At 52.8% G+C, this 16,704-nt stretch overlaps 6 protein-coding genes across 6 annotated transcripts; 3 read left to right on the top strand and 3 right to left on the bottom strand.

Annotated features, from left to right (window-relative positions):
• The first annotated feature begins 1,199 nt into the window (after positions 1 to 1,199).
• Positions 1,200 to 3,635, top strand: B0T23DRAFT_349935 (major facilitator superfamily domain-containing protein). The gene is made up of 3 exons (XM_062836046.1): positions 1,200 to 2,102; positions 2,175 to 2,530; positions 2,604 to 3,635. Exons 1-3 carry the CDS (start codon positions 1,585 to 1,587, stop codon positions 3,281 to 3,283), a joined length of 1,554 nt encoding a protein of 517 aa, XP_062697226.1. The 5' UTR covers positions 1,200 to 1,584; the 3' UTR covers positions 3,284 to 3,635.
• Positions 3,620 to 5,351, bottom strand: B0T23DRAFT_370224 (calcium-dependent phosphotriesterase). The gene is made up of 2 exons (XM_062836581.1): positions 4,930 to 5,351; positions 3,620 to 4,861 (listed from the first exon to the last, which is right to left on the bottom strand). Exons 1-2 carry the CDS (start codon positions 5,254 to 5,256, stop codon positions 3,863 to 3,865), a joined length of 1,326 nt encoding a protein of 441 aa, XP_062697225.1. The 5' UTR covers positions 5,257 to 5,351; the 3' UTR covers positions 3,620 to 3,862.
• Positions 5,352 to 6,346: 995 nt separating this feature from the next.
• B0T23DRAFT_21027 (putative histone acetyltransferase) lies at positions 6,347 to 8,484 on the bottom strand. The gene has a single exon (XM_062833543.1). It carries the CDS (start codon positions 8,410 to 8,412, stop codon positions 6,697 to 6,699), a length of 1,716 nt encoding a protein of 571 aa, XP_062697224.1. The 5' UTR covers positions 8,413 to 8,484; the 3' UTR covers positions 6,347 to 6,696.
• A 642-nt stretch (positions 8,485 to 9,126) lies between these two features.
• On the top strand, positions 9,127 to 11,110 carry B0T23DRAFT_20963 (succinyl-CoA synthetase subunit alpha). Its single transcript, XM_062833529.1, has 5 exons — positions 9,127 to 9,565; positions 9,789 to 9,817; positions 9,948 to 10,074; positions 10,137 to 10,225; positions 10,308 to 11,110. The coding sequence occupies exons 1-5, from the start codon at positions 9,399 to 9,401 to the stop codon at positions 10,895 to 10,897; spliced, it is 1,002 nt and encodes a 333-aa protein (XP_062697223.1). The 5' UTR covers positions 9,127 to 9,398; the 3' UTR covers positions 10,898 to 11,110.
• Positions 11,111 to 11,589: 479 nt separating this feature from the next.
• B0T23DRAFT_20986 (putative ubiquitin--protein ligase) lies at positions 11,590 to 13,011 on the bottom strand. The gene is made up of 3 exons (XM_062833533.1): positions 12,461 to 13,011; positions 12,093 to 12,364; positions 11,590 to 11,952 (listed from the first exon to the last, which is right to left on the bottom strand). Exons 1-3 carry the CDS (start codon positions 12,719 to 12,721, stop codon positions 11,778 to 11,780), a joined length of 708 nt encoding a protein of 235 aa, XP_062697222.1. The 5' UTR covers positions 12,722 to 13,011; the 3' UTR covers positions 11,590 to 11,777.
• Positions 13,012 to 13,989: 978 nt separating this feature from the next.
• Positions 13,990 to 15,775, top strand: B0T23DRAFT_20938 (putative 26S ATP/ubiquitin-dependent proteinase chain S4). Its single transcript, XM_062833526.1, has 3 exons — positions 13,990 to 14,059; positions 14,174 to 14,983; positions 15,041 to 15,775. The coding sequence occupies exons 1-3, from the start codon at positions 14,018 to 14,020 to the stop codon at positions 15,545 to 15,547; spliced, it is 1,359 nt and encodes a 452-aa protein (XP_062697221.1). The 5' UTR covers positions 13,990 to 14,017; the 3' UTR covers positions 15,548 to 15,775.
• The last annotated feature ends 929 nt before the right edge of the window (positions 15,776 to 16,704 follow it).

Genomic DNA, 16,704 nt, shown 5'->3' with positions numbered 1-16,704 from the left:
GGCCGACTGAGGTAGTTTCACCGTTCACGATGCAGTGAAACGTTGTAGAAACACATATGTCGGATTGGGTCACCCAAAGCTACGGTTGGATGTTTGCTGTGTGCTTGATGCAGTAGCGCTCTTTCAAAGCCTTGCCGCCATAACTGGGGCCCCGCAGACAAGATCGTCACCAACATAGCTTTTCGATGCCCTATGTGCCACATCTTCCGAGATTCTGAGTCTTTGGATGCGTTTGTCACGCACAGTGAGCCTTATTGGTATCAAACTCCATGTGGTGACATTCTCCCAGTTAATTAACCTCGAATATTCTGGGAGAGATGGTTCCCTCGTCTCTCTGTCTTCCCTTGATCAGCGCTAGTTTTGGACTTTGGACTTCTCTGGCTTGCGGTTAAGACTGGAGCTGGCGTGATCTCCCACATCTCCCAACGGATCACAATCACAAGTTCCAAACTCCAAAAGATTTCCACTTCCCCGCAATCCAGAAGCCAATCAGCCCTTAGAGCCCGGATAACGGTCTGGATGTCAGCGATCCCCCGAAGGAAACATGATATACCATTGGGTCGGTTGGCCTGGGGAACCACTAGGGGGAACCACGCACATGTTATCCCTGTCTTACTAGTCTTTCCCCAGAATGCCGTGAGTACCACCTGCAGGCCCGAGCAAGGTTCTCCTCACTTGTTAGATCAACAGCCAAGTCTCGCCCTTTTCTTGGTACCGAAGCTTTAAAGATATCAAGCAACTGTCAGAGTAAGCTAAGCTTCTCTTTGGCAAACCACTCCATCGACCAAGAGCAATGACATGACCTCCCCCATTTCACCAATATATTCCCCGGATTGGCATCGCGCGAAGACGAAAGGCAAGCTGATGGCTGCCAAGATGGAGAGGGCTACCAGATGAAGTAAAGTTGGAGGAGAATTCCTAGGGAAGAGGCTTACTTGGACAACGAGTGGACAAGACTGCCCAACGGCAAGAATTGTATCGGTGTCTCGATATCATTCCCGCCCTTCTGGGACATCTACCACAGTACGCTCCCGGCTGTTCTTCGGATTTCTCTCGATCGTTGATGTGGCTGGCAATGGGATCATGCCCGACCAGCCATGAGGAACGTGTTGGCATGCGGGGGTTTTCCTGCACATCCATGGTGGCTCACTCAGCTTTGTCAATCAAGATTCAACCATCTACTGTTGAACACTGCACTTCCGCTCTGCCGCTGAAGACGGGCTAGTCAACCGAAGAAAAAGGAGTCAACCCCTCTTTTTCCAAAAGCGTGGACACAACCAACACCGAAAACGAAAACGATGTGAGATGTATATATGCTGTACTTTGCGAATATATTAAAGCTGAACCCTACCGGCAGGAACCCGACACAGGTTCAAATTGATGTCTTTCCCCTCTTCTTTTGGGTTCCCCTTCTTCACCTTCATCCATCTCGTTATTTTACTCCAAGCCCGGCTCACAACACACTCTTGAAACCTTGATCGGGCTTTATACAAATCACGCATCGTTGTGGGAGTACATATTCCAGGTACCAACACCTCTGTCATACAAGTCTTCGTTCATCCCCTCATCAACAAAGACGCAACCATGGAATCAACCCACGAGCCCGCCGACCCTGTCGCCAAGGGCATCCTCCCCACAGCCCGTCAGTCATGGAAGGACCTCTTCATCTGGAAGCAGCGCGTCGTCGTGACCAACGTGTACGGCGAGACTGCAACAGAATGGGCAAAACCCGTGCCTCTGAAGAACCCCATCAGCTTGCTCGCCCAGCTCTCAGGCCGTGACTGGATCTGCTTTACGGTCGGATTCTGCGCCTGGAGTGCCGATGCCTTTGACTTCCATGCCTTGTCCATCCAGCAGGTCAAGCTGGCGGCCTACTATGGAGTCAGCAAGACCAGTGTGTCGACGGCGATTACGTTGACGCTGCTGCTTCGGTCGATTGGCGCTGCTGCGTTTGGTCTGGCTGGTGATCGATGGGGGAGAAAGTGGCCGATGGTGGTCAACATGATCGTTTTGGGCATCTTGCAGATTGCTACCATCTACAGCTCGACATATTCGCAGTTCCTTGGTGTGAGAGCTTTGTTTGGATTGTTCATGGGTGGAGTGTAAGTTCCCCCCTTCGTCCTCAGTATCTCCTTGTCAATAAGGTTGGTTATGCTGATAACCCCTAATTACAGGTACGGTAACGCAATTGCAATGGCCTTGGAGAACAGCCCGGTCGACGCCCGCGGTTTGATGTCAGGTATTCTTCAGCAAGGTTACGCCTTTGGTTATGTGTGCGCCGCGTGCGCCAATCTTGGGGTCGGTGGCGATACCGATAGCTGGAAGACCGTATTTTGGATTGCTGCTGGTTTGTCCATTGGTGTTGGCATCATCCGCTGCTTCTTCCCCGAGTCCAAGCAGTTCCTTGATGCACGCAAGGAAGGCAAGGCGCACGCCAACCCGTCCCAGTTCTGGAGGGAAACTAAGGTGATGCTTCGCCAAGAGTGGAAGATGTGTGTCTACTGCTGCATTTTGATGACTTGGTTCAACTGTAAGTCTCGCCCCCAGGGTTCTTTGCAGCCAGCTATCGACGGAGCCACTCTAACTGTCCTTACCACAAACAGACTACAGCCACACCTCCCAGGACAATTACACCACCTTCGTACTGAGAGCGAAGGAAATGGATAACTCGGGCGCCAGCCGTGCCAGTATCATCATGAAGGCCGGCGCTTGTGTGGGCGGTACCATCATTGGCTACCTCAGCCAATACTTTGGCCGCCGGCGGACCATCATTGTTTCCTCGCTCATCAGCGGCTGTCTGATCCCCGCATGGATCCTTCCCAATTCCGAGCGCGCGCTGTCCGCCACCGGCTTCTTCATGCAATTCTTCGTCCAAGGAGCTTGGGGGGTCATCCCAATCCACCTGAACGAGCTTGCGCCGCCCGCATTCCGCTCCTCGTTTCCCGGAATCACGTACCAGGTCGGCAACATGGTGTCGTCCCCGTCCGCACAGATTGTTAATGCCGTGTCGGAGAAGATCCACATCATCAGCCATACCGGAAAGCTGGTCGAGGCCTATGGCCCGACTATGGGCATTGCTACTGCGATTATTGTAATGGGCATCGTGGTCACCACGGCATTTGGGCCCGAGAAGAGGGGTAGAGAGTTTGAGAAGGCACTGCCGGCGGGTATGAACCTCCAAAAGCAGCATGGTAAGCAGTTGGACGATTTGGAGACGGGTCATATGGAGATGGTGGCGAGTGAGTTGGATGATGAGAAGAGGGAGGGACGGGCAGTTCAGTAGATGGAGAATACTGCTGCCCCTGCCAAACAATGAGCGTCGGGTGGCTTTCACAACACTTGGAATCCATGGTGATGTTCCGGGGCATGACGACTTCGTGTGCATGTCCATTTGAGATAATGTTCTCTTTACTTGGTATAACCCGTCCTATACAAGTATTATATGAACTTCTCGTGTCCTTATGCTCAGCTGAGGTCTTCTGAGTTCATAGACTTGAAAACAAAAAGGGTGTTTCAAAAGACTTGAAGGCTTCTAGGGTCACGTAGCATCTGGTAACTTGTGTACATAAGCCGGATCATCTTCCTAGGTCAGCACTGTTCAGAGAAGACTTATACCATTAGATTTTGTGAACCACTAGTGTACAATACCCTCGTCTAACCATATGTTACTGACGAAAACATCTTCCTCGATGTATTTGCTTGAATAACGCCGAGTGGATTCTTGAGTTGATTGTATCATTCATCGAGGTTTCTGTTCGTGCACGAGCCATCAAAGCATCATGGTCTGATGGCTCGTGCTCAAGCCCCTGAATATCTACAGCCCAACAGCCAACATCTCTCCCGCCTTCTTTCATCACTCACTTCACAAGTCAACCTTCACAGCAATCACACTACTCGATACAAATCCCGTAACGAACAACCATGCCTTTCTTTTCCCTCTTTCCTTCTCCGGGTCAATAGCCACCAAAACCGCCGCGCTCGCGCTCCTAATCCTGGTCCCATCATCCTCAAACAACAGCCTCTTCTCCCAAATCACATTCCCGTTCTCTTCCTGCTTGACCGGCTTCGCGAACCACACCATGACCGGATCCTTGGCCTCCGGCTGCTTGCGCGTCTGCGCCAGCGTATGTGCCTTGCCTAAACCGGCTACGACAAACCCGCTGTGGTCGACGCCGTCCGCCGTGCCGGCGTAGGGGTCGGAAAAGTACGAGGGATTGTCGATGGTGGAGTCAAACTCGATCCGGTTGAGCACAGTGATCATGCTCGACTTTGATAAAGGCGATGATGGTAGCTCGCTGATGCTCAGCACTCCGGAAGCGGCGCTGGCGATGGCTACCTCGTTCTCGTACCGGCCGTGGCCTAGGCCGTTGGCGTTGTGGAACTTGTCTAGTGCCACGTGGGCGGTGACGCCGGCCACAGCGTCTGTTTCGGCGGGAGTGGAGGGGGCTTCAAGGGAGAACTGCAAGTAGATGACGTCGGTCCATTCAGCTTTGGCGTACATATCTTCCATGAAGCGCATGGGGCCGTGGTCCCGGTAAAGGTGGTCGTTGGTCACATAGAGGGATGTGGGGGATGTGGCAACAAGATCGTTGGGAGTGCGAATCAGAGGATGCCAGATGGAGCGAAGGTGAGTGGCGGTGGTGGTGCCGATGACATGGTGGAAAAGCTCGATTTGAGACCGCGCTTTGGGAACGTCTGCCGGTGGAGGGTGGATGGCTATGACGGGCTCAGGGTTAGGAAGGTGGTTGACGGCGTAGATGTATACAGCATTCGGTTGCTCGGGGTTGGTGAGAACCTCGATCCCGTGGGTGATGAAAGGTCCGTCGAAGTTGTCCACGGTAAGGCGCTGGGATTTCTTGGTCTGCGGAAGCTGTAAACGACTCCATTATGCACACGACTGTCGACACAGGGTGTTTTTTTTCAACTTACTTCGGGGTCAATCACATGCAGAGAACCATGGTAGGTTTTAAGGATTGACGAATCGTTGAAGTTGGTCAAGGGGGGAAACCACTGAAAGCGAGTCTCGGGATAGTCCTCGCAAGCCGTAAAGAGGGTCTTGCTGGGGGCATGATAGTGAAGGTCTTCACAGTGAACAGTGTCGGGAATGTACTGAATGTCCTCTCCTTGAACAAAAGTACTCACGGGATTGGTACGAAGGAAGCCGAAGACGATGGCATTGTGGTATATATATGTCCCCCAGGAGTAGATCGCATGAGCCAACAAAGCGACGGTAACAGATGGGCCCAGTAACTTCATGATGGGCAAGAGTTTGGGTCGAGTTCAAGAGAGGCCAGGATGGGATCGATGCACACGATTATATACCCGAGCTTTATACGCCGTCTTGGCGCCTATGCGTAACTGCTACCATTGCAGTTCATTCCCCTTCTTGTCGACCGGTTCTTTGTGGCTGCGGGGTAGCTGCCTCTACCTACGAAAGCGTATGTAACAAGTCGACACCATTTACGCAATAGCGCAACGGCTATACAATTAGCTGTCACGCCCCATGTTAGCGGGCTTTCGTACGCGGGGTCGACTATGAAGATCTTGTGGTTGAAGATCTGGGGTGCCAAGTCCATCGGGTAGGACAACCTCCGCCTCTGATTCCTAAAATCCTCCGGACTTTCGTCAAACCAGCGCAACCACAGAAACCAAACACGAAATCATCATTTTGGTTGTAAGATACCGCACTTCTTCTATAGTCCATCGAAAACCTCAATAGGGATTCACGGTCGGCGCTGCCATCGGGGAGAGTGTCATTCTGGAGGGATCGACGACAGAACTGACCAGACGTTGAACGTGACAAGCTCCTCTTGTTGAGCCTCAAGCTTCAACGAATGAACGTCCAAGAAGGCGTCAGCCGAAAAAGGGGGCTGAAGGTCAGCAAAGCAAAGCCAGGGGTACAAACTGGGGCCATTCAGGAACCGGAAATTTGATGCCCCGAATATTGAAGATGATGGATGGTTGAGGTGAGTTGGGTCCATCTTACCAAAATTCATGTTGCATGTTTGAAAACGCTAGCTCGGTTCTTGTGGGTGTCGAAAAGAACCTGACTTGATTTCTGCACAGGAAATAGCTCTCCTGTCGTCTGTCTACTTCCTGTTTCTTGTATAGTCGTCGTATCAAGCTAACCTTTTATATCCATGCAGAGGTCTTGTGTTGGACATGATGAACTTCATTTTAGATCCCTGCTTTGAGATTCCTCTCAGCAAGTGTTTGAACTGTACATTATCACTGCTTAGCCAGATCTCTCTCAAAAAGGAAGAACTCGAAGAATGTGAGATCTACTGTCACGGTTCCAGGCGTGCAATGCCAGACTCGGGACATCAACATTGCTAAGGATGGACACGGTATCTCAAACATTTACAATGATGAAGTGTGATTCACGCACGCAGGCTTTCGCAGGGAAGACGCTTTCAAAGCGTGCTTGCGTTGTGAAACCAACACATGACTGCACTTGTGAGAGAAAATGAGACAATAAGCCGGGAAGAAACTGTGCAGCATATGTCTGTGTCCGAGAACAAGGTCATGTGTATCTGCCATTGACCCAAAGGGTCATCAGTCTCCAAAACCGCACACCATACCTCAAACGCCTTTTTCGTCGTAATGCAACCCATTGCGCCTGACCGTTTGAATCAAAGCAGAAGCCCAACGCCCTCATGTCCGTTTTGTTGATCCACCCACAGAAAAGCACTAGACCTACTCCTCAGGTCCAGGCCTGCCATCGAGCCACTTGGACATGTAAGGCCCATCGAGCCAATACCCGAGTTTCCTGTAGTAGCTACGCACACCGACACCAGAAATAACGCTGATCTTCACACTTCCGTGCTCGTCTCTGGCAATCCTCTCGGCCTCCTCCATGAGGAGCGTACCGAAACCTTGATGCTGGAATTTCCTCGGGTCTCTGACGTGCAAAGGTACAGCCATGCCGTAAACGTGCAACTCGCGGACCAGACTGGTGGGCTGCCCAACCAACTCCTCACGGAACGTGTATTTTTCCGAACACTTGCGCAGGCGGAGCAGACCGACCAAGATGTCCTGCTTGGGGTCCTCGTAGGCCAGGAAAGTCTCCCAGCCGCCGTTGGCGGTGTAGTCGCGACGGACGAGCTCGATCTGATTCGGCCTGATCTTGTTCTTGACCTCGTTAACACCAACTTCACGGGTGCGCACATCGCGGCAGGTGGTTCCAAAGTCCTTCATACGCGCCAAAGCCAGCTCACGCAGATTACCATTCTCGACACCGGACGTCACCAGCGGCATGGGGATATCACGCTGGACGCGGTAGATGCGAGTCCAAGGGGGAACGAGGGCCATTATCCTTGCCACGAGGTCGATCAATCCGTTGGGTGTGTAGTTTTGATACCTGCCTGTCCTCCACAACTCGTAAAGGCCCGTTCCACGGATGACAAGGGTAGGATAAATCTTGAGACCATCGGTACGAAAAGCTGGGTTCTCAAAGTACTCCCGGAACTGGTCAAGATCTCTCTCCATGCCGACGTTCGGAAGGTCAGGCATCATGTGGCTGACCACCTTGAAACCAGCATCCTTGGCGAGGCAAAAGGTCTCGGCGACGGAAGCAACGGTGTGGCCACGGTTGGTATCGCGGGCAACATCTTCGTAAAGGGATTGAACACCAATTTCGAGACGGGTGCAGCCGTAGCGCAGCATGCTCGAAAGATGGGGCTGAAGACAGTAATCCGGTCTAGTCTCTATCGTGATACCCACGCACTTGATGTTGCTCTGTTCTCCCGACCTCACAGCCTCGTCCACGTTCAAGGTTCCGTAACCGCTCAGGGCGTTGTGTAGCTGGGAAATAAACTCGTCTCTGTATGATTCAGGGAGCGACATAAAAGTGCCGCCCATGATGATGTATTCGACCTTGTCGACCGAGTGGCCCAATGACTTTAGCTGATCAACTCGTCCTCTCGCCTGCTCGAAGGGGTCGTAACGAGCCCGGATGGCTCTCATAGATGTCGGCTCATATCCCGTGTATGACTGTGTGCTGTATTCGAAGTCGGAGTCTGGACCACCGGGGCAGTAGACGCAAATATTGCCGGTATACGCAATATGGGGGCATCGATGGGGCTTGCACATGACAGCCACTACAGCGATACCCGACGAGGTTCTGATGGGCTTGGCGATGAGTCTGGGCAATATGTACTTCTTGTAATGTTCGGGGACAGCGGCGATAATAGCGGTTAGTGGGGGAACGTTGTTGATTTTGTGTTTCTTCGCAAACTTGGATCGAAGGCTGTTGAGATTGATGTCCTTTTGCGGACGGCCGTTTTGAGCGGCTTCATGATCTTCGATGAGGGCGTTCGCGATGTCGGCGCAACATCTCAAGAACCTGTCGTTTTCGGACGGCAAATTTGCATTCTTCTTGCTGCGAGTTACTGTGGCCGTTGTTGTCGCCATGTTTGTGCTGTGTTGGACTGGCGAACCTCGTATCTCGTTGTTGACGATTTCGGTGTTGGCGTTGAATCAATTATTTGAACCTTTTGCGGGGCAAATTTCGGGACGCTTCAGTTGTCGTTGAAGGTGCCGTACCGCTTACGCCTGCCGTGGCTGTAACAGATGTGCCAGCCTCAAGTTGCATGGGTGCTTCAAGTCCACCCACTGAAGTGTCATGCATCGGCGGTCATGCATGTGCGTGCACCGACAAGAACCAACGAAGTGACCTCGGCGTAAAATGCGGCTGAACTAGATCTCCAGCCACCCGTCGCCGAGCTGCGAGTCCCCTGTCTATAGAGTAGATGTGGCTTGTAACTTGGCGCGGGTTGATAACTGAATTTAGCCCCGAGAATCCGCCGGTACCCTGGCAAGCTCGGCAAGACAGGCAGGTACGCTTGATACCGATCGGTACTTTGTGACGTACAGCTGGAGCTGGCTTGGTCAGGTACCCACCAAGCCATCTGGGTCAAGTTTCTCACGTTAGGAGAGCGGCGGGGTTGGGTGTGGTCACACGCAGCGGTTTTGGAAAAGCGTTAGCGCGGTGTACCTGGCTGATAACAAGACCCTCATGAGCTTGAATCGCATTGCCGCAGACCCTGCCGTGGGCGGTGGGCGGTGGGTGTTTTGTGGGTCTGCGACAGGAGCTGTGGCTCGCGAGCGGATCCTGTCATAGTGCGGCCCGATGTGAGAGCACCTAGTTGGAGATATTTTTCGAGGAGAGAGGGTTCTGTTGGCTGGCGGGGAGTTGGAGAAGCTCGAGCCGTCGACGTCCTGAATTTCTACGTGCGATCCCGTGCAAAACTGGAAACGAACAACAAAACCCCCCCTCAACGACATCATCGGCTCCATTGTTGGCTCTCTCGCCCATAATACTGCCCTCTCCCTCTTCTTTCCTCCGGCGCCCTCCTCATTCCCACACTATACTTGCATTCTTGCCCACAGATTTCACAATGCAGGCTATCGCAAGGCAAACACGGCCCGCGGGCAAGCTCGTCCAGCAGCTGTCCAAGAGAGCCTACAGCTCCAACTCGTCCCCCTATGCGGCGACCATCAACAACCTGAAAATCAACGGCGACACCAAGGTTCTCTTCCAGGGATTCACGGGCAAGCAGGGAACGTGAGTTAGAGCTGCCTCCCCTGCCCGAAATTCCCCATTCCCCGTTTTCCCCATTGCGCCCTGCTTGTCGTGACTCGCGACGCCGATGACACGACTCGGGCGCATCTGGGGAATGCTCCACCTCCGCCAACTGCCCATGATCACAAGCTTTCCAAGACCAGGACACCATTGGATGTGATTAATGCTGCGAATTCGACTTGGCTGACGATGGCTCATTGTACAGTTTCCACGCCCAGCAGGCCATCGAATATGGTAAACCACCACCCTCAACCACCTACCACTGCCACCATTCCCTTCGCTTATCTCCCGCTTATCGGTACCGATCTTGGGTCGCAAACTGTCGCAAACATGGAATTCTGACGCATTTTGCCCTCTGTTCTAGGCACCAATGTTGTTGGCGGCACCAACCCCAAGAAGGCTGGCCAAACACATCTTGATCGCCCTGTCTTCTCCAATGTGAGCGAGGCCGTCAAGGAGACCGGTGCTACTGCCACCGCCATCTTCGTCCCGTAAGCACTATCTCTGCAATACCAGCCTTTGAGGACCTTACTAATAGTAACATCGAAAATAGCCCCCCTCTCGCCGCTGCCGGTATCGAGGAGGCCCTCCAGGCCGAGATCCCCCTCGCCGTGTGCATTACCGAAGGCATTCCCCAGCATGGTCAGTACAATGGCTCACAAGGACGGCGCGCAAGCGGAGAAAAGCGAATTTTGGAAACCAGTGATCTAACCGGGCATTGCAGACATGGTTCGAATCACCTCTATGCTCAAGACTCAGTCCAAGACCCGTCTCGTCGGTCCCAACTGCCCTGGCATCATCGCCCCCGGTCAGTGCAAGATCGGCATCATGCCCGGTTTCATCCACAAGCGCGGCCGTATCGGCATTGTCAGCAGATCCGGCACCCTCACTTACGAGGCCGTCAACCAGACCACCCAGGCCGGCCTCGGTCAGTCTCTCGTCGTCGGTATCGGCGGTGACCCCTTCAGCGGTACCAACTTCATCGACTGCCTCAAGGTCTTCCTCGAGGACGGCGATACCGACGGTATCATCATGATCGGTGAGATTGGTGGTTCCGCCGAGGAGGAGGCTGCCGACTTCCTCAAGGAGTACAACACCAAGAACGGCGGCAAGCCCGTCGTCTCCTTCATCGCCGGTATCTCCGCTCCCCCCGGCCGTCGCATGGGTCACGCCGGTGCCATCGTCGCTGGCGGCAAGGGTGGTGCCGACTCCAAGATCAAGGCCCTCGAGGCCGCCGGTGTTGTTGTCGAGCGCTCGCCCGCCAGCCTCGGTAAGGCTCTCCGTGATGAGTTCGTCAGACGCGATTTGCTTTAAGAAAAGTTTGAAGGGGTTCAATTTATAATCTTTCGAACATTTCCTTTTGTCTTCTTTGAGGCGGACATATGAATAGTCGCAGCAGCCAGCCAACCAACCAAACAACCAAAACATCTTGTCCATGTCTCCTGTCTCTGCGCACGGGTAGTCTTGTATTTCTGGTTCGGCTTATCTGCCGACCTGATCGGGGCCGAAGGCACAGTCAGAAGGAAGCAGGGAACGTGGAGCGTATTGCATTTGTGACTGTGTGTCTTGGGATGACAATTGAAGCTTGATAGAGACGTTTGGCCATTGCTACTGGGAATGGGGATTGGGCGTATACCGTGTGGTGCATTTATATCCCTTTCCGCATCTTGCGATGTTCTTGTTGATAGAGGTGAAACCAAGGAATGGGTTTGGGCGGTCAGGTATATTAAACTTTCCATTTATTCACAACGTCACATAAACACGACTTACCGACCTGTCTTCACCTACCAGCTTGAATACGTCATATACTTTGTATAGATACGCTATCACTCTGCTAGCTACCACGTAAAGGAGGACGGAAACTCCGAATACCGGTAAAGTGAAGAATCAGTAGTAGAAAGAAGCCAGAAATTCCATTGCTCCATTGACACCCTTGTCGTCCGTAAAACTCCATATCCGAATGCGGCTGATGTATAGACTAATAACAGACGAAGCCGCGCCAACCTACCACCGATTAAACCAGTCGAACGTCGGCCTCAGCTACTGCGGTTCCCATCCTTCGCTTTACCTGTCCGCTTTTAAAGTCCAGACCATTATGGTTTCCATAATGCTGATCGTTAAAACCATACCACCTCCTCATCACCATACATAGCCGTGTTTGTTGCTCTCATTGCCCGCCCTCACTCTCTGAATGTTACTGCTCGCCGAGGAGCCGCGCGGTGATATCGCCCATGTATGCTTCCTCGAGTTCGTAATCGGCACCTCCGTTCCGGTCAATACCCACGAAGATGAAAGCATCCACCACCTTTTCTACGTCGAATCCCATGTTGACAAAACGATCCACCAGGTCCTTGTTATATCCAGCATATCTGTGTTTGGTTCGCCAAGCAGGCGCTTAAGGTTAGTCACCTCGACTTCTATTCCGGGTTTCCAGTAATGTAGTGTCCATATGGCTTTTGCTTCACTCAAAGTGGTTCACTGCATCGGGATGGTCAAAAATGCCACATACCTGCTAGCATCGTTCCTTGAACCTTCCTTTGCGGTCTCGTCATACTTGAGAGGAATCGAATCCACCCTGGGCGCGCCGGCATACTTGACGGCCCAGTCGTGTGCCGTTCGGGCGAACAGCTTGGGGTTTTCCATCAACATCTTGGCCACCTGGGCGTCCTGGGGATCCTTCGGGTTTGGCGATTCAAGAAGCATTCGTACGGCAAGCAGCGCTGTCTTGATCGTACCGACCGGGGACCATGCTGTTCCAAGAATGTCGAGGCAGATGGCGCCCTGTGAAGATGTCGGAGGGTTAGTTCAGCTCTCCAAACTCCACCTACTTCCTAACATCAATCATAAAACACGGGGACATGAACGAGAGAAACGTACAGTGACGCTGCTGACGTTGGGGTGCCAGATCTTGGTAATAAGATACATCGAGGGCGGCTTAAACGGGTACTTGTCCGGAATCTGAATGTCGACCTCGTATGTACCCCCGGCATAGGGCGAGTCCGGGGGGCCGCTGAAGGAGCCCTTGAGGTGCGACAGATTGCTCGAGTCGATAGGTTGGGCCATGACGCCCGAGGTCTCGCGGTCATTCCATATATCCTGCAATTCCTTCGCAACGCGGCGCTCACGAGTAGTCGCCATGGTCAAGTGATGGGGTTTTTGTGCAGAGGAAGGGATATGTATTGCGCCCAAATTGGAGTGGGTACAGTATTCGTTTGCTGCTGGACGCAAATAAGATCGTAGGAAGTGGTGTTCAGCGAAACAAGTGAAGTATAACAACGGAGTACTGATAAGATAAACCTTGTGGAGGGGTCAAGGAGGCCCGTGGAATGATGTTGCAAGGTGAGAGGGTTTCGATTAAGTGATGGAGGAGCTGGTAGTGGAACGAAGGACAGGACAGTTTAAGTTTCCATCCGCAACTGATCGAGGATTCGCAAACCGGGCCTGCTTAGGTACCGTAGGTTATTTGCGAATGCAAGGCTGAAAAAACATTCGCTGACACGGTGAGATTGTGGTCGTCACTTCCTGTCGAGGGAAAGGAAAGCAAGAAGGCAACTTTCAAGAGTCGAGGTGGGCAAGTGGGGAGCGGCGTCCGTAAAGGTACCCAAGAGTGCCAAGAGTCAAATGCTCACATAAATTGGCGAGCGCGGTGCTCCTACCTCTACTGTGTTGAAGAAGCGGCAATGGAACGAGCTTGGTGCTATGGTAACGTTTGATCGCCTCAACCACACACTGTTTTATTTCTCAGTATACGGGTAAGGTTGAGGATGAATGACCACTGTCGCCTTCCAATGTACACAAAGTTGCGACGGGATAGGATGGAAGCAGGAGGCTCTGGCTGGACTCGAGTCGTCCCTGGAATGTGCCGTGGTCCCCTCCCTTGCCAATGTCGTGGCCATGCGCTGTATGTATGGGAAAACAGTCCGTCATACGGTACAAGTTACAAACTTAAAGCTGTGCAGCTTGTCCAGGTACTTATGGTCAGTAGACAGATCGAATGCAAACGCATAGTAAGTGCTAGGAGCGCTCAAACGGCATGCAAGGTGCCATTGCCCCCGGCAGCTTAGTAGCCTTGATGGTCTGTGCGTCAGGTGTAGTGTAGGACTGGACGACAGACGGATGAGGTGTGTCGCGTTCACTGGGGGCCTGAACTGGAGCTCGCCATCCCGTCGCAACTGAACCTCAAACGGGCATCCGCCAACAACGAACACCAGGACAATCATTTCCATCACTGCCGCCCAGATCAACGACTTCAGATCGTGCGGTACTTTTAGACCCCATCATATAATTCTCAGTACCCCTTTGAGCCTTCCACACACTTTCAAGAATTGCGAAAGGCGGACCGTCAACATGGTCAGTTGCCGCAATACGGAGCTGAGCTCAAGCTTGCAATGCATCGCATACTGACAAGCTGCGCAGGGTCAAAATCAGTCTGGCATGGGCGGAGGCCAGGACCCTTCAAAGTCCAAGAAAGATAAGGTAGGATGGCTTCAGTTGCGTCAAGGTTTCTGTTGTGCGCGGGATGTTTGCTGTCCTGTGAGACTCAGGCGCTGACATCATGGACATCGCTAACCACCATCGCCACCAAAACAGAAAGATAAGCCCAAGTACGAGCCGCCGCCGAAGCCTACCACCCGCATCGGTCGCAAGAAGAAGAGACAAGGCGGTGCCAGCGCTGCCGCCAAGCTCCCCTCAGTGTATCCGACAAGTCGATGCAAACTCCGACTCCTACGAATGCAACGAATCCACGATCATCTGCTGCTCGAGGAGGAATATGTCGAAAATCAAGAACGTCTACGCAAGGCGAAGACCGCGAAGGACAGCAACGCTCCTGCGTCCGAGCTCGAGTCTTCCGACCGCATGGCTGACGAGCGCTCCCGTGTCGATGACATGCGTGGCAGCCCCATGGGTGTCGGTGTTCTCGAGGAGTTGATCGACGACGACCACGCCATCGTTTCTAGCACATCGGGGCCCGAGTACTACGTTAGCATCATGAGCTTCGTCGACAAAGACCTTCTGGAGCCCGGCGCCAGCGTTTTGCTACATCACAAGAGTGTCAGCATTGTTGGCGTGCTCACCGACGACACGGATCCGGCCGTCAGCGTCATGAAGCTTGACAAGGCGCCCACGGAGTCGTACGCGGATATTGGTGGCTTGGAACAGCAGATCCAGGAAGTTCGTGAATCAGTTGAGCTTCCATTGCTGCATCCGGAGCTCTACGAAGAAATGGGTATCAAGCCACCCAAGGGTGTCATTCTCTACGGTGCTCCCGGTACCGGTAAGACCCTCCTTGCCAAGGCTGTGGCAAACCAAACTTCGGCAACGTTCTTGCGCATCGTTGGTAGCGAGCTTATCCAAAAGTATCTTGGTGATGGTCCTCGATTGGTCCGCCAGCTTTTCCAGGTATGTAAAAGTGTCTCAAGCTACACTGTCAAGTATATACTCTAACATGTTCCTTAGGTTGCCGCCGAGAATGCCCCTTCCATCGTGTTCATCGACGAAATCGATGCCATCGGTACCAAGCGTTACGACTCGACATCGGGCGGCGAACGTGAAATCCAGAGAACCATGTTGGAGCTGCTGAACCAGCTGGATGGTTTCGACGACCGTGGAGACGTCAAGGTCATCATGGCCACCAACAAGATTGAGTCGCTTGACCCTGCTTTAATCCGTCCTGGCCGTATCGACCGCAAGATTCTCTTCGAGAATCCCGACCAGAACACCAAGCGCAAGATCTTCACGCTCCACACCAGCAAGATGTCACTTAACGAGGATGTTGACCTGGAAGAGTTCATCGCCCAGAAGGACGATCTCTCAGGTGCCGACATCAAGGCTATCTGCTCTGAGGCTGGTCTCATGGCCCTCCGTGAGCGCAGAATGCGGGTGCAGATGGCTGACTTCAGAGCTGCTCGTGAAAGAGTTCTGCGCACCAAGCAGGAAGGCGAGCCCGAGGGCTTGTACTTGTAACATAATCGCATATTACCTGGCCTAATTTGCAAGACGTTTCAAATTTAGGCGGATTGCGACTGGGAATGGATTTGACAATTCAGCCTTGTGATGTCGATATCCAGCCATCACTAAGCGTACCTTAGTTTGAGTGAAGATGAAGGGATACCGTAGCGTTTTATCATGGAGAAAGAAGAAACTTTACGGTTGGCTCCTGTAAGGGTATGTTTTCCACGCCTTAAATTGTTGGTTCGTTGATACATTCATTGTCAAGTCCAGCTTCACGTCAGTTGTATTTACACAAAACGTGAAACCTATCACCGCCTCTCATCGTACTCATGTGAGCTTGACGCTACACCTCCTACGCATGCTGTCCCTCCCATTGTCAACAGGCGGCGTCTCATCTATCCTTCTGCGTCTATCCCTCTCTTTATCTCTATACATTCAGCCACCCTTTACTTTCTTGCTTGAACTTTCATGATCCCCATTACATGTTCTCCTCTCCTTCTGATCAGCCACCCTCAAAGCCTCCACTACGCCCATTACCCCCTCCGGCCAAACCTTTTTACCATCCTTCCTATCTCTCCCTCGTTCCGGCCAAGGCACATCCCCTTTCAGAATCCCCTTCACCGTGATCCCCCTCGGCACTACCACCGTCCCATCCATCCACTCTCCTGCATACAGCCCCCTGCTCCTGATATAACCGTACACCAACGGTTTACTATCACCGCCATCCTTCTCTTCCCCTTTGTGTGATATGGAAGAAGAGTGACCAGAACCGCCAAGCACACCTTCTACCCCCGCCCCAGTTCCCACCGGCCCAGCAACAATCCCTATATTCCCACTGAGACTTACACGGGGGCGCTCAGCGAAAGCGCGCACGGCCGATGGGGTGCGTGAAACGCAGACGCAGTCGTAAATGTGGATACCAGCGAGGAAGCCGGAGCCTAGGGAGTGGATTTAGAATCCTGAGGGCGGGGACCGTTTTTGAGATTGGGGTTGGGAACCGAATTGGGCGAGAGATGACGATGCCGGATCCAGAAGAGCCGATGAGATGGAGGCCGGTGCGGGAAGGCGGTGAAAATTGCTAGGCCGGACTAGGTAGATAGGACGCGAGGGGGGAATATGGATGAAGGAGGTACGAGACGAGCCCTGAATAATGCAAAAAGATTGAATAA

Source organism: Neurospora hispaniola, assembly GCF_033458365.1.
Source record: "Neurospora hispaniola strain FGSC 10403 chromosome Unknown B0T23scaffold_1, whole genome shotgun sequence".
Lineage (NCBI taxonomy): Eukaryota > Fungi > Ascomycota > Sordariomycetes > Sordariales > Sordariaceae > Neurospora > Neurospora hispaniola.
The sequence above is the reverse complement of the archived record's forward strand: the minus strand, read 5'-3'. Positions and strand labels throughout refer to the sequence as shown.